An 11499-nucleotide genomic window follows, 5' to 3' on the forward strand; every position below is an offset into this window, starting at 1 on the left:
TATATCAAAACACAAATCCAAACATATGATCTATCTCAAAAGACATACTAACTTATCTCTATTTTTCTCTGTCTATCTCCAAAACACCAAAACAAAAACACCCAAAACATTAATTCAAACATAATGATCATCTCTATTTTCAACACACACTCATTTATCTCTATTTTTCTCTCTCTATTTCCAAAACACAAAACAAAACAACTAAAACATAAATCCAAACATAGGACAAGGTTTTGTGTTTGCTGCTACTTGTATTTATTTGTTTATGTTTTGCTTCTACTTACAATCATTTCTATTTCAATTCATCCAAAATTCTCAATTAAATTAGGTTATATTTTATTAAATGAATTATATATTGCTATTTATTTATTTCTATAAATTATACATGTAAGATAATTTGATTAAATTAAAATTTGATTGTGCATGAATTATGTTTTACATACTCTTGTTTATGTTTTCTTTGATTAAAAAGTGTAGAGAGAGAGAATTTGATAGGGGATAATAGAAACAAGAATCAATTTCACAGGGTAAAAAGTTAGCTATTTTTTACACTTTTGAGTTGAAAGCGTACATATAAACGAAAAAGAAAAAGAACAAGTTGGGCATTGCTGCGTGACTTAGACAACAACACACAACCAACTCCAAATTCAAGAATGAATCAAAACACACACACACACACACACACTCCCCCTTGCTCCATCTCAGTATACCCAATCAACAACCTCAAACCTATTACTCCCATTTTATTCCCCCTGCTATAAACCCAAACTTCTCGACAACCAATCTGAAAGGTTGGCTATAACAAATCCTGCAAAAACCTGCAATGTAATTTCCAACACAAATCAACCAATGCTATATACAAAGTAACAACGCTAATTCATCACAAATTTACCTGAACTGAGCCAAGTATATAGATGGCAGAGTAATGGCGGCCATGAATCAACATATCAGCCACCATCGCAAGCGGAATGGTGAGGGACATGCCCAACGTGGCCACCAGTGGTGTCGTCCACACAACACATAATGCCCTATACACAACATACCAAATCATAAGAACATGCAACTGTCTTGCCACGGCTATGGTTCAAACTGGAATAAACTAGTTTTCACATACCAAAAATAGTCAGAGAGAACACTTCCAACTAATCCGTTGGCAATAACAACTTCATCCACCTTAGCAGAATGAGGAACTGTAAACTTTGGTTCTATACCCAAAGCTGTTAATGGCCATACTGAAATGGAAAAATAAAAATAAAAAATTTAGCAAGTCAATTATCTAATGGATATGCAGGAATAAAATGAATACGAAAGAGAACAAATAAGACTCTAAACCGCTTACCAAGCCACCAAAGTGCCACAAGTGTAAATAGTCCAATATAACCAAACAACTTCTGCACATCAACCCTCTCTCCTTCTTCACCCGAAAACTTCTTGAGAAGCACTGCAGCATTTACATAAGAACGGGCATTCGATAAAATGGTCATAAATTTATCTCAAGTATCGAGTGAGAGAGCCCCTCACCTGTAAATAAGCCATATGTCATAGCTGATAGAAGTCCAAAAAGATCCCCAACAAGAGAGCGTTTGCTACTTTGTTAACAGAAGAAACAAAAAGTTGAACCATCAGTCAATTCCCTGAAATATACAATTACAAATGCAAAACTGAGGAATAAACATGAGATTTCAAATATTCGATTAAACAGCAAACTCTTTGCTTTCATGCATACTTTATCAGGGCACTTGTATTTAGTTTCCATAAAATAGGAGGAAATACTCACGAAGAGGTGTTTAATTGTGACTCATCAGCGGCCCAAGTTTTTCCCAGGGTTGTCATGGCAACACCAGCCATGCTCACAAACACAGCAACAACCTTTGCGACATTTAAGGAATCTTGGCCCAAAAATGCACCAATAAAGAGAGTAAACAATCCTGAGGTCGAAGATAAGACTGTAGTACTTGCAACACTTGTACGTGCAAGAGCAGCGTTTGATAAATACTGCAAAACAAGGGTAAAAGGCACATGTATGAATAGGAATGCACAAAATCAGCAGTCTGATTTCCACAAAGCATTATGCACATCATATTAGGAAGTATGCAAGTACCTCCGTGATAAACCAAAGAGGGGCAATGTAAAATCCATAGGTCGCAATTTCTTTGGTTGTGATTGCTTTTTCAGGTCTGGTATGCCTAGCATCATCTCCTTGTTTAGAAACTAAAGGCTTTCCCTCTTCATGTTCTGAAAAGTCATCTTCACTGTCTTTTCTGTTCAGGGATCCCTGAATTTCAATTTCGAATACTTTTCGTCCCCCAATGTACTTTAAAGGAGAGCCAAGTCCAGGACATGCATCATCAGCTATAACTTGATTGCTCTTGCGCGAACGTCTCTTCAGGATATTACATATCCAATCTTTTATAAATGCTATCGGGAGATAAATCACCATCAAAGAAGCTCCGAGATATGTCACTGCAAATGGTTGCTTATAGTCTGTGAAAATATCCTGTTTCAAGAACCACATTAAAACCTAAGCGGATGCATATGCTCTATCTTTAATATTTATTAAGGTCAAACTCCTCCTAACAATTGGAAAGAGATGACCAAAAATGACATATGCAGTAAAAAGATATCAGTTTGTTTTGTAGCAGAATCTCCCTATATAGAAAAACGAATCCCTCCTTAATAAAGAAATCACAAAAACTTGACATACTGAGCTTCCTAGACAAAGTAAGATTAGTGAAGCATGATTTCCTTTTTCCCAAAAGATATCCAAGCATAGCAATTTACATTTGAACCAAACATGCATGTGGATTTGGGTCTGAAAGGGTTTTGAACAAGAAGGATGCCTGCACACATAGGCCATAGCAGTCAAGAAAGGGCCAATCAGAATCTCATCCGTGATTATAGCTTATTTCCATTGTAAATGTGCACCCTCAATAGCCGAATGTCCATAAAGCAGGTCATATATCACCCAACTGGCCAACCCAGCAATGGTAATTGGTGTATTCTTAACCAATTGGGCAAAACTTATAATTTGTTTTCTAAGGCAGGCAGACAGACTTGCAGATCACGAGATAATACCTTATGAAGCCAAGTGCTAAGGCTTCATAAGATTCCTACAGCATAGTACCATACACCTATGATGCCAAGTGTCAAGGCTTCATGGAATTCCTACAATACTACCCTGCAGAAGCATATCTACTTGAAAAGAAAAGAACAAAGAATCTAAAGTTACATGTGTGCATACTTTTGTTTCTTGTTGGTATCCTAGATTATGAGTTTGTATCCAGAACAAGTAGCAGAAATCCATACACCTTCATCTTCCAAAGAGAGGAATTGATGGCAGGAGAGAAAATCAAAGTGTGAAAATTAACCGAGCAAAGTACATCCAATGAATTCAAGCATATTAAAATTGAAAATTGTCCCTTGCAAATCATTTCTCAAGATATCAATGCATACATACACTGAGTTGCTGATTTGAATGTCTACCGAGATAAAAAAAAAAATCGAAACAATCAACAGAAAGAAGTTAAAAACTGCTGAATCTATACTGGAAAAGGGGAAGTAACTTTACCAATAGAGAAAAAACAGAGGGAGAGGGAGAGGGAAAGGAAAAGAAAGCTGACCTGAGTAACCTCTGCCGAGGTAACCCAAATAATGACGACAGCAGCAATTAAAAGCAAACCGGCCTTGTACCTCCACCCCATCAGAGATTGAAGAACAACCCAGATGCCAAAAATTGATCTTTGACCAATAAAAACAGAGAAGATCTGAGGTTTCTCAAGTTACAGATCTTGTTTCACCAAAAAGTCAAGATTTTTACAACGTAACCGACAGAAAGAACTAATAAGAAGGAACAATCAAGAGGGTGCAGTTTGTTAGGTTGGTGGACATAAAGAAGAAGAAGAAGCTGTAGGTGGACGGCGAAAGGTAGCAAGAAAATTTTACAAGGGGCAGAAGTTGGAGTAAGAGGGAAATGATTACAAAAATAATGGGGGATTATGTATTCAAATTTGATTGACTATAAATGCAGAAACCCCTAAAAATGGAAAAAGACTTGAGACTGCAGTGACTCACAAGAAGATTTTTAGCGTTTCAGTTTCACCTTTAAATTACTTACTACAACCTCAGCCTGTAATGACAGTAATGTGGATGTCCCTTTTGTTTTGTCCACGCCCTTTGCTTCCAACTTAATTTTATTCTCTCTCTCTGTCTATATATATATATGTATATTGTATTGGTGTGATAATTTACAGCTAAGGATCTGAAAGTAACACTGACCGACTGGCAAGAATGTACCATGTTCCGGCATTATGTGTAACTGCAATGATTGGACAATAACTCAGTTCACCCCAAAATCCATTTAATTGGGAGCACCTCCTCAACACAACAACCCCCTTTGTTCCATTTTGGCATTCATCTTTTGTATATAAAGGAAAAGACTTATTGTGCATTTGTGAGTATATATTTAGATGTCGGTATAAGATCATCAACACTTCAAACTTTAATTTGTTGGGTACGAGAAATATATATATATATATTTAAAAAGATATGGTTAGGTGTAAAATTATGATTGGTTAGTAGTAACTTAGTTTATTTGACAGACAATAAATTAAGAAGAACAACTCCTCACTAATTAAATATTGTACAAAGTGCAGATGAGACAATTTAATCAAATTAAATATATAAGATAGAGAGAGAGAGAGAGATGTAGGTAGTAACACAATATTAATTAAGTTTGTTGTGAGTGATTATTCCTTGATGATGGTTTGTGAGGTCCACTTGAGATGCATATTCAGCTTTCCTGATTTAGTCCCCTCGATATGTAAACTCTCTGTAAATTCTCCTTCTAATATACACCTCGTCAGCGTCAACAAGCATCTTCCCATTTTGTCCTGCACATCAACAAATTAACCATATAACACACACATACATGACACAACATTAATCCTCAATTACCTTGCCAAATGTGTCGTGATCGTAAACTTCCATGATTAGTAACTCATGCAACCCATCCTCCACTACGAAATCGAATGTCTGATTCCAGACAGGATTCAAGGTGTCATTTAAGACCTGATGATCAAATGAAAAACATTGTTAGATCGATGATTGAAGGAGTGAATGAACGTCTGTCTATCTGTGGCCTCACGTACCCTGGTCTTGCACTTCTGTTCCGACTTTCTCATTGTTAGGACCACAAAAGGATCAGATTTTCCCATTAAATCTGTTGCTGGCAAGTTTTCTGCGGACATTATTGTCACGGAAAGAACTCCTCTGAATATAATGTCCTTTTTGGTATAAGAAGGAGGAGGAGGAGGAGGAGTAGAGCTGGAATCTCCTACGTCCTCAGTTACTTGTTTCAGGGCCTTCTCCAGGGAAGTTAATCTGAAGTCTGGATCAAAAGTACTCGAAAATATACTGTCAGTGCTGAGAGGACAATACAACAGCTCCAAATGCACCTACACGTATATATGTAATTGAACCATGCAATTATATATATAAGAAAGAAGAAAAGATGATGATGAGGTGATTGTGACTGACTTGGCCGCGATTTTTCCTATCTCTTTGGACATGCAGATCCTTCACCAGTTTCAACCACACGTCCTTAATCTTACCGGGCTCAAGCTCACAGAGTGGTATTTGAGCACAACCAATTAACTCAGCAGCTTGAATTCCTTCATCGTCGTAAATCCTCACTGTTAAGTGTTGAGTCAATTCATCCTCAACTTCAAACGCAAAGTGCTCATTCCAGATTGGATTTATGTCATTGTCCTATGAATATGTATGTATTACAAGATGGAATTGTATTGAGATGGGCAGGGCAATTAATTAGGTAGGTAGAGCTACATTCTTACAATGACTTTGCTGGTTTTGGTTTTGGCACGCAGAGGGCGGACAAATATCTGAGCAAAGGGATCCGACTTGCCAATTACATCTTTGTTTGTTAATTCCTTAGCTTCAATCAGCTTCACCTCCAGAACTCCAACTGCCTTTACCTCTAGGTAACTGTAACAACACAAATTCAATTAAGTCATTGGAACATTATAAATCCAATCAAGTAATTGGTAGATAGATAGATGACCTATAATCTCCTGGTATTATGGGCACAATTTTACGAACTGGCCACGTTATAGAATCTTCAATAGCATCTCGTATCGTATCCTACATATACATAACAACAAGAAGAGAGAGAGGGACAGAGAGAAATTATGCAGATTAAAAGCATGCATATATAAATATGAAATCGATACGTAGTAGATTAAGTATTTGTGAAATAAACCTCAAGGGCAGTAGATACTCCAGGAACCGCTGATATGTCTCCACCAATCACTTTGAGCGTAAAGTCAAGATTCCTCTGCGTGTAAATAGAAATGGCATCAATTAGTAGTAATCAAGTGAAACCAGCTTGTTCATTATATGACAATTAATTAAGATTGTAGGAGATGGAGGAGTGGAGTGATGCCTTTTCTCTCAAGGAATAACAAACTGCTCCAAAGCATGGAATCTCATCAACTAATGGTTTGAATATCAACCTGAAAACCCCAGTAAATCCAATATTTTTGACCTACAATACATATACAATTATGCAAAACACAATCTATCAGTCAGTCACTCAATCTATTCTTGTATATATGTAAGAAGAAATTAGATACCTGGATGGGTAGTGCCACACCAACTCTAGTCTTAATATCAAGTACGATGTTAGGATTTCCATCCCACTGCAACTCCATTTCCATAACTAGCTCTTTTGGTTGACTACTTTCAAGTACCGTAATTCCTGCATGCATATATATCAATTCATTAACCATCAAAACAACAATTAATTACCTACTTCATCTAATTCATATTACCTGTGAACTGCGGTGCCACCGTCCCTAGAGTCAATTTAGAAAATTTCAGAGAAGCCAAAATTGCTGGTCTATATTGTTCAAGAATTGGCTCCACCGAGTTCCTTATTATCTCCGAAGCTGCCTATACATACATATATATATATATGTAGGTGTTTGTGTGTGTACAACATCTATAATATTAACATGACAAAATATTATAGAGTAAAACCCAAAATGAGATGATGAGAAAAATGAATGAACCTCGTCCACATAAGGCCATATTTTGTCAAGAAGTTGATTCATCCAATTTAACTGCAAAACAATAATAAAGAGGAGAGAAAATGGAAGCCATATTAATAATTCATTATTATTAAGTAGATGAAGAGAAATAGAATGCAACTCAACTTCTGTCTGTGTGAAAAGACAACCCAAGAAGGGTAATATGGATCGGGAAGGAGTTTCCTGGAATCTTGGACACTCATCCTGGCTAAACCTGCTATTGCTTCTGCCTGCACCCAAAACCTAACATTATTATATATATTGATGATGATAATAATAATAATGGGAAACAACAGTGTATGTATATATACCAAATCACAGCGCCTTTTGGATCTTGTAGTCTGGAAGCGAGCAAAGCCCACGATCAATCCAAAGCCTAATGCGAAACCCACAATCCACCCCAATACGAATCCCATAATTGATATATGTATATATATGGTTAATTAGATGATGATTCTCTTCTTCTTCTTCTTCCTCCTCCTCCTCTTCTTCTATATAATATAATTCAATTCCAGATCGAAAAACTATATATATATATTACAACCTTTGTCGGATTCTTGAATGAATTGTATTAATGTACAAACATGGATGATCCGCTAGCTGCTTAATCCAATGCTGGAATATTGAATGAATTAGAAGTCACCAAACCGTAATACCGGTCACATAGTGACGTGTATCTCCTCATGAGTTGCCACTTGGTGAGTATGCCCACATCCATCATCTACTACTACTTTTACATTTATATATATATATTTCTTGTTCTTTCAATAAATTATATATATATATATATATAGCTGGGTAGGTACCTTCATATATGAGATAATAAAATTAAGGGGTAAAATAAAGTTGATAAATATATAGGAGAAGTGGGTAGGTAGTGATTTAATTATTAAATAAAGAAATATTTAAGTGGGAGGCGGTAACAACAAATAGCGAAACAACCTCCGACTTCATACCAATTCATAATTAGCAAAGAGTGGGTCAATACTAATTGAAGACTACCCCAACTCCTCTCTCTCTCTCTCTCTCTCTCTCTCTCATATGATCAAACAAATTAAACCCTCTCTAATAACTTAATATTAGTTAATGTTAGATTCAAACAATTATAAATTAGTGAGGCAATTAACTAATTAATTAGGGGCATTGGCATATATACACATATATGCGTGTGTGAAAGGGAAGTAGGGTGAATAGATAGTCAAAAGTGAAGGCGATGTGAGCGGAAAGAGTCCCTTCATAGTCTAACGTATTTCTGACTATTATAACAACTCTCTCTACTATCACTACCATTTCCACTACTCTTATCACTACCCTTCCCTCTCTGTGTGTCTGTATTATTGCTACAACTACGTATTACTACTTATTCAGTCCACTCCAACATACTGTATCATCATCTATATATAACTCTCTTCATCATATTTGGGAATTAGGATCCATTACAAATTTATACAAGTCCCCCTCCACTCCACTTGTACTGTTTTAATTCTTGTTAAATTTGCGTGCTACCTCTCTCTCTCTCTCTCTCTCTCTCTCTCTCTCTCTCTCTCTCTCTTTGTTAAATTTGCGTGCTACCTCTCTCTCTCTCTCTCTCTCTCTCTCTCTCTCTCTCTCTCTCTCAATTCATTAGATATATAGACACACATTTTGAAGAAGAAGAATATATATATATATATATTATTGATAGAGATCATTAATGGATAGGGTGATGAGTTTAAGCAATAGTAGTAGTGGACGTCCATTGTTATACTCTTGTTGTCTTTTCCTCATTCTCTTCTTCTCTTGCCTCTGCACCACACACTTGCGTTTCCCACCCTTAATTTCACCCAACAAACAGGTAACATTATAATCATATAGTATATGTGTGTGTGTGAGAGAGAGAAAGAGAGATATTGGATATGGATTCAATATATCTATCTATATATATAATTATTGTTGTTTAATTGTTGTGATGAAGAAGAAGAAGGATGATCATGAGATTAATATTGAGAGATTGGAACAAGGGTTGGCTAGAGCTCGAGCTGCCATCATTGAAGCGGCACGTACCCACCGCACTTACGACACGCCTCCGCCTCTGCCTAATCATGACAAGAATCAGACTCCTACTTTTATCCCAACACTCTCCTCCTCCATTTACAGAAACCCTTATGCATTTTATCAGTTAAGCTCCACTTACGTCTTCACTTCCGCATTGCATATACATCATTCATTCCCCATTTTTAATTCATTAATCAAAGTGCGTGCATGCATGGTGCAGGAGCTACATAGAAATGGAGAAGAGGTTGAAGGTGTGGGTGTACAAAGAAGGCGAGCCCCCATTATTCCACAGGGCTCCACTCAAAGACATTTACTCTATTGAAGGCCACATGATGGACGAACTTAGCAACCATCTTAACCCTTTCGTCGCTTCCAACCCTGATGAGGCCAACGCCTTCTTCCTCCCCCTTTCCGTCACCAACATCATCCGCTATCTATACACACCACGCCTCACCTACGACCGCAATCCCCTGCAGACCGTCGTCACCGATTATGTCCGCCTTCTCTCTACTAAGTACCCTTATTGGAACCGCAGCGCCGGAGCTGATCACTTTTTTGTTGGATGCCATGATTGGGCACCAGACGTTTCCACCGCCGACCCTCATCTTTTCAAAAACCTCATCAGAGTGCTGTGCAATGCCAACTCTTCCGAAGGTTTTCGACCCATAAGAGACGTCTCATTGCCGGAAATCAACGTCCCTCCTCAAGCCCTCGGTCCACCCGACCTCAATCAATCACTACTCCACAATATCAATAAATATCGCACAATTCTTGCCTTCTTCGCCGGCGGACCTCACGGCCACGTGAGAAGAAGACTTTTCAAGTACTGGAAAGACAAAGACAAGGACGTTCAAGTCCACGAATACCTTCCCAAAAACCTAAATTATTTTGAACTGATGTCGCGTTCCAAGTTCTGTCTGTGCCCCAGCGGGTACGAGGTAGCAAGTCCGAGATTGATCGAGTCGATGCATGCGGGATGCGTGCCGGTGATCATATCGGAAGGGTACGTGCTGCCATTCAGTGAGGTTCTTGATTGGAGGAGGTTTTCGGTGCATATTCCGGTGAGGAGAATAGCGGAAATGAAGAAGATACTGGAGGGAGTAGGGAGGGAAGAGTATATGGAAAAGCAGAAAGAGGTGATGGAAGTGAAGAAGCATTTTGTGATGCATCGACCGCCTCAACCTTTTGATTTGTTGAATATGGTGCTTCATTCCGTCTGGCTTAGAAGACTCAATGTTAGGCTAATCTAATTTCATTCCTTGATTATTTCTAATTCATCATCGAATTTGAATCAATTATATAGCAACTGAAGTGCAATATATTTGTCGTGTAATTGATTGGTGTACAGTGATCATCAATGAAATGTAATATATTTGCGATGTGATTGATTTAATTCTATTGAATCAGCAAGAGTTTTTTGATAATGTATAGAATGAATTGATAATGTATAGGTTTGTAAATTTGAATTACCTATTTTTGGTTTTTGTCTACATTTGTGGTGCTGGTAATTGAGTGTGTGGGTATAATAGGATGATTGATCTAATACAAGTAATTTTGGATAAAAGAAAATTATACTATAATTATGGGGGAATCCATATTTAGTTAATAAAGCTGAATAGGTAGGTGGGTTAGGAGTAGAAATAAGATTTAATTTGAATTCATATATAATTAATTAGGTCGGCCCATTCAAATTAATTCATAATTATGAAATCCAGCTTCATATATATGATAATCAAATACAAATTAATTAATTAATGGTAAAAAGCTATATATATATATATATAAGGAAGGCAACACATTGATGAGATCCAATTCAAAAGTAAAGCTGATCACCAAAATCCTCTCTAATAAAAACCAATATTTGTATTCCCATAATTAATTTATACCAATATTCCAATTTCCAATTAATTACTTTGATTGGCAGATGTTTTAAGTTTGAGGGTATTTGTTGTGAATATTTATCTTTTGGTAATTTATTTGATAGTTTATAGTCATATTAAAAAGTGTATGAATTGATTAAAATAATGATATAATTGTTTGTTGGTTTTATAAAAAGAAAAAAAGTAAAGAAAGAGTAAAATGGTAAAAATATAGTAGGTAAGATGTTTGTAATAAAGAGATGAGATTTGGGTAACCCAAATATGAAATACTCATAACGCTCATCATCAATTTCACAGTGTGTTGACTGTTGATGAGACCGACGTCCGTCATTCTTCCCCACCCCCACGTTACCTTCCCTTCATCTCCTTATAACCGTCTCCTCAACAACCCCCTCACACACTCATCACAACTCTTTCTTCTATATACACACCCACACCCACACACACACACACACATATATATATATATATATGTATGCATG

At 36.8% G+C, this 11499-nt stretch overlaps 3 protein-coding genes across 4 annotated transcripts; 1 reads left to right on the top strand and 2 right to left on the bottom strand.

Annotated features, from left to right (window-relative positions):
- LOC105164561 (uncharacterized transporter C405.03c) lies at positions 500–4150 on the bottom strand. 2 transcript variants are annotated; one of them, XM_011083234.2, is made up of 8 exons: positions 3621–4150; positions 2102–2497; positions 1778–1995; positions 1522–1586; positions 1340–1441; positions 1115–1232; positions 893–1028; positions 500–818 (listed from the first exon to the last, which is right to left on the bottom strand). In XM_011083234.2, exons 1-8 carry the CDS (start codon positions 3699–3701, stop codon positions 756–758), a joined length of 1179 nt encoding a protein of 392 aa, XP_011081536.1. In that variant the 5' UTR covers positions 3702–4150; the 3' UTR covers positions 500–755. The 2 variants fall into 2 exon arrangements, with proteins under 2 accessions (XP_011081536.1, XP_011081535.1); XM_011083233.2 differs by having other exon boundaries at positions 1522–1589.
- LOC105164562 (synaptotagmin-5) lies at positions 4669–7585 on the bottom strand. Its single transcript, XM_011083235.2, has 13 exons — positions 7415–7585; positions 7218–7333; positions 7086–7137; positions 6846–6966; positions 6648–6772; positions 6458–6559; positions 6275–6349; positions 6077–6156; positions 5850–6000; positions 5536–5766; positions 5148–5453; positions 4954–5067; positions 4669–4889 (listed from the first exon to the last, which is right to left on the bottom strand). Exons 1-13 carry the CDS (start codon positions 7517–7519, stop codon positions 4746–4748), a joined length of 1722 nt encoding a protein of 573 aa, XP_011081537.1. The 5' UTR covers positions 7520–7585; the 3' UTR covers positions 4669–4745.
- Positions 9358–10387, top strand: LOC105165025 (probable glycosyltransferase At5g20260). Its single transcript, XM_020694607.1, has one exon. It carries the CDS (start codon positions 9371–9373, stop codon positions 10385–10387), a length of 1017 nt encoding a protein of 338 aa, XP_020550266.1. The 5' UTR covers positions 9358–9370.

This window comes from Sesamum indicum, linkage group LG6 (assembly GCF_000512975.1).
Source record: "Sesamum indicum cultivar Zhongzhi No. 13 linkage group LG6, S_indicum_v1.0, whole genome shotgun sequence".
Classification (NCBI taxonomy): domain Eukaryota; kingdom Viridiplantae; phylum Streptophyta; class Magnoliopsida; order Lamiales; family Pedaliaceae; genus Sesamum; species Sesamum indicum.

Coding starts and splice junctions, on each gene's coding strand:
- LOC105164561 (XM_011083233.2), bottom strand. CDS start 3,701: ATGGGGTGGAGGTACAAGGCCGGTTTGCTTTTAATTGCTGCTGTCGTC. Junction 1,590..1,777: donor TCACAATTAAACACCTCTTC/GTGAGTATTTCC, acceptor CTGTTAACAAAG/TAGCAAACGCTCTCTTGTTG. Junction 1,442..1,521: donor GACATATGGCTTATTTACAG/GTGAGGGGCTCT, acceptor TAAATGCTGCAG/TGCTTCTCAAGAAGTTTTCG.
- LOC105164562 (XM_011083235.2), bottom strand. CDS start 7,519: ATGGGATTCGTATTGGGGTGGATTGTGGGTTTCGCATTAGGCTTTGGA. Junction 7,334..7,414: donor CCAAAAGGCGCTGTGATTTG/GTATATATACAT, acceptor TTTTGGGTGCAG/GCAGAAGCAATAGCAGGTTT. Junction 6,157..6,274: donor GAGTATCTACTGCCCTTGAG/GTTTATTTCACA, acceptor ATGTATATGTAG/GATACGATACGAGATGCTAT.
- LOC105165025 (XM_020694607.1), top strand. CDS start 9,371: ATGGAGAAGAGGTTGAAGGTGTGGGTGTACAAAGAAGGCGAGCCCCCA.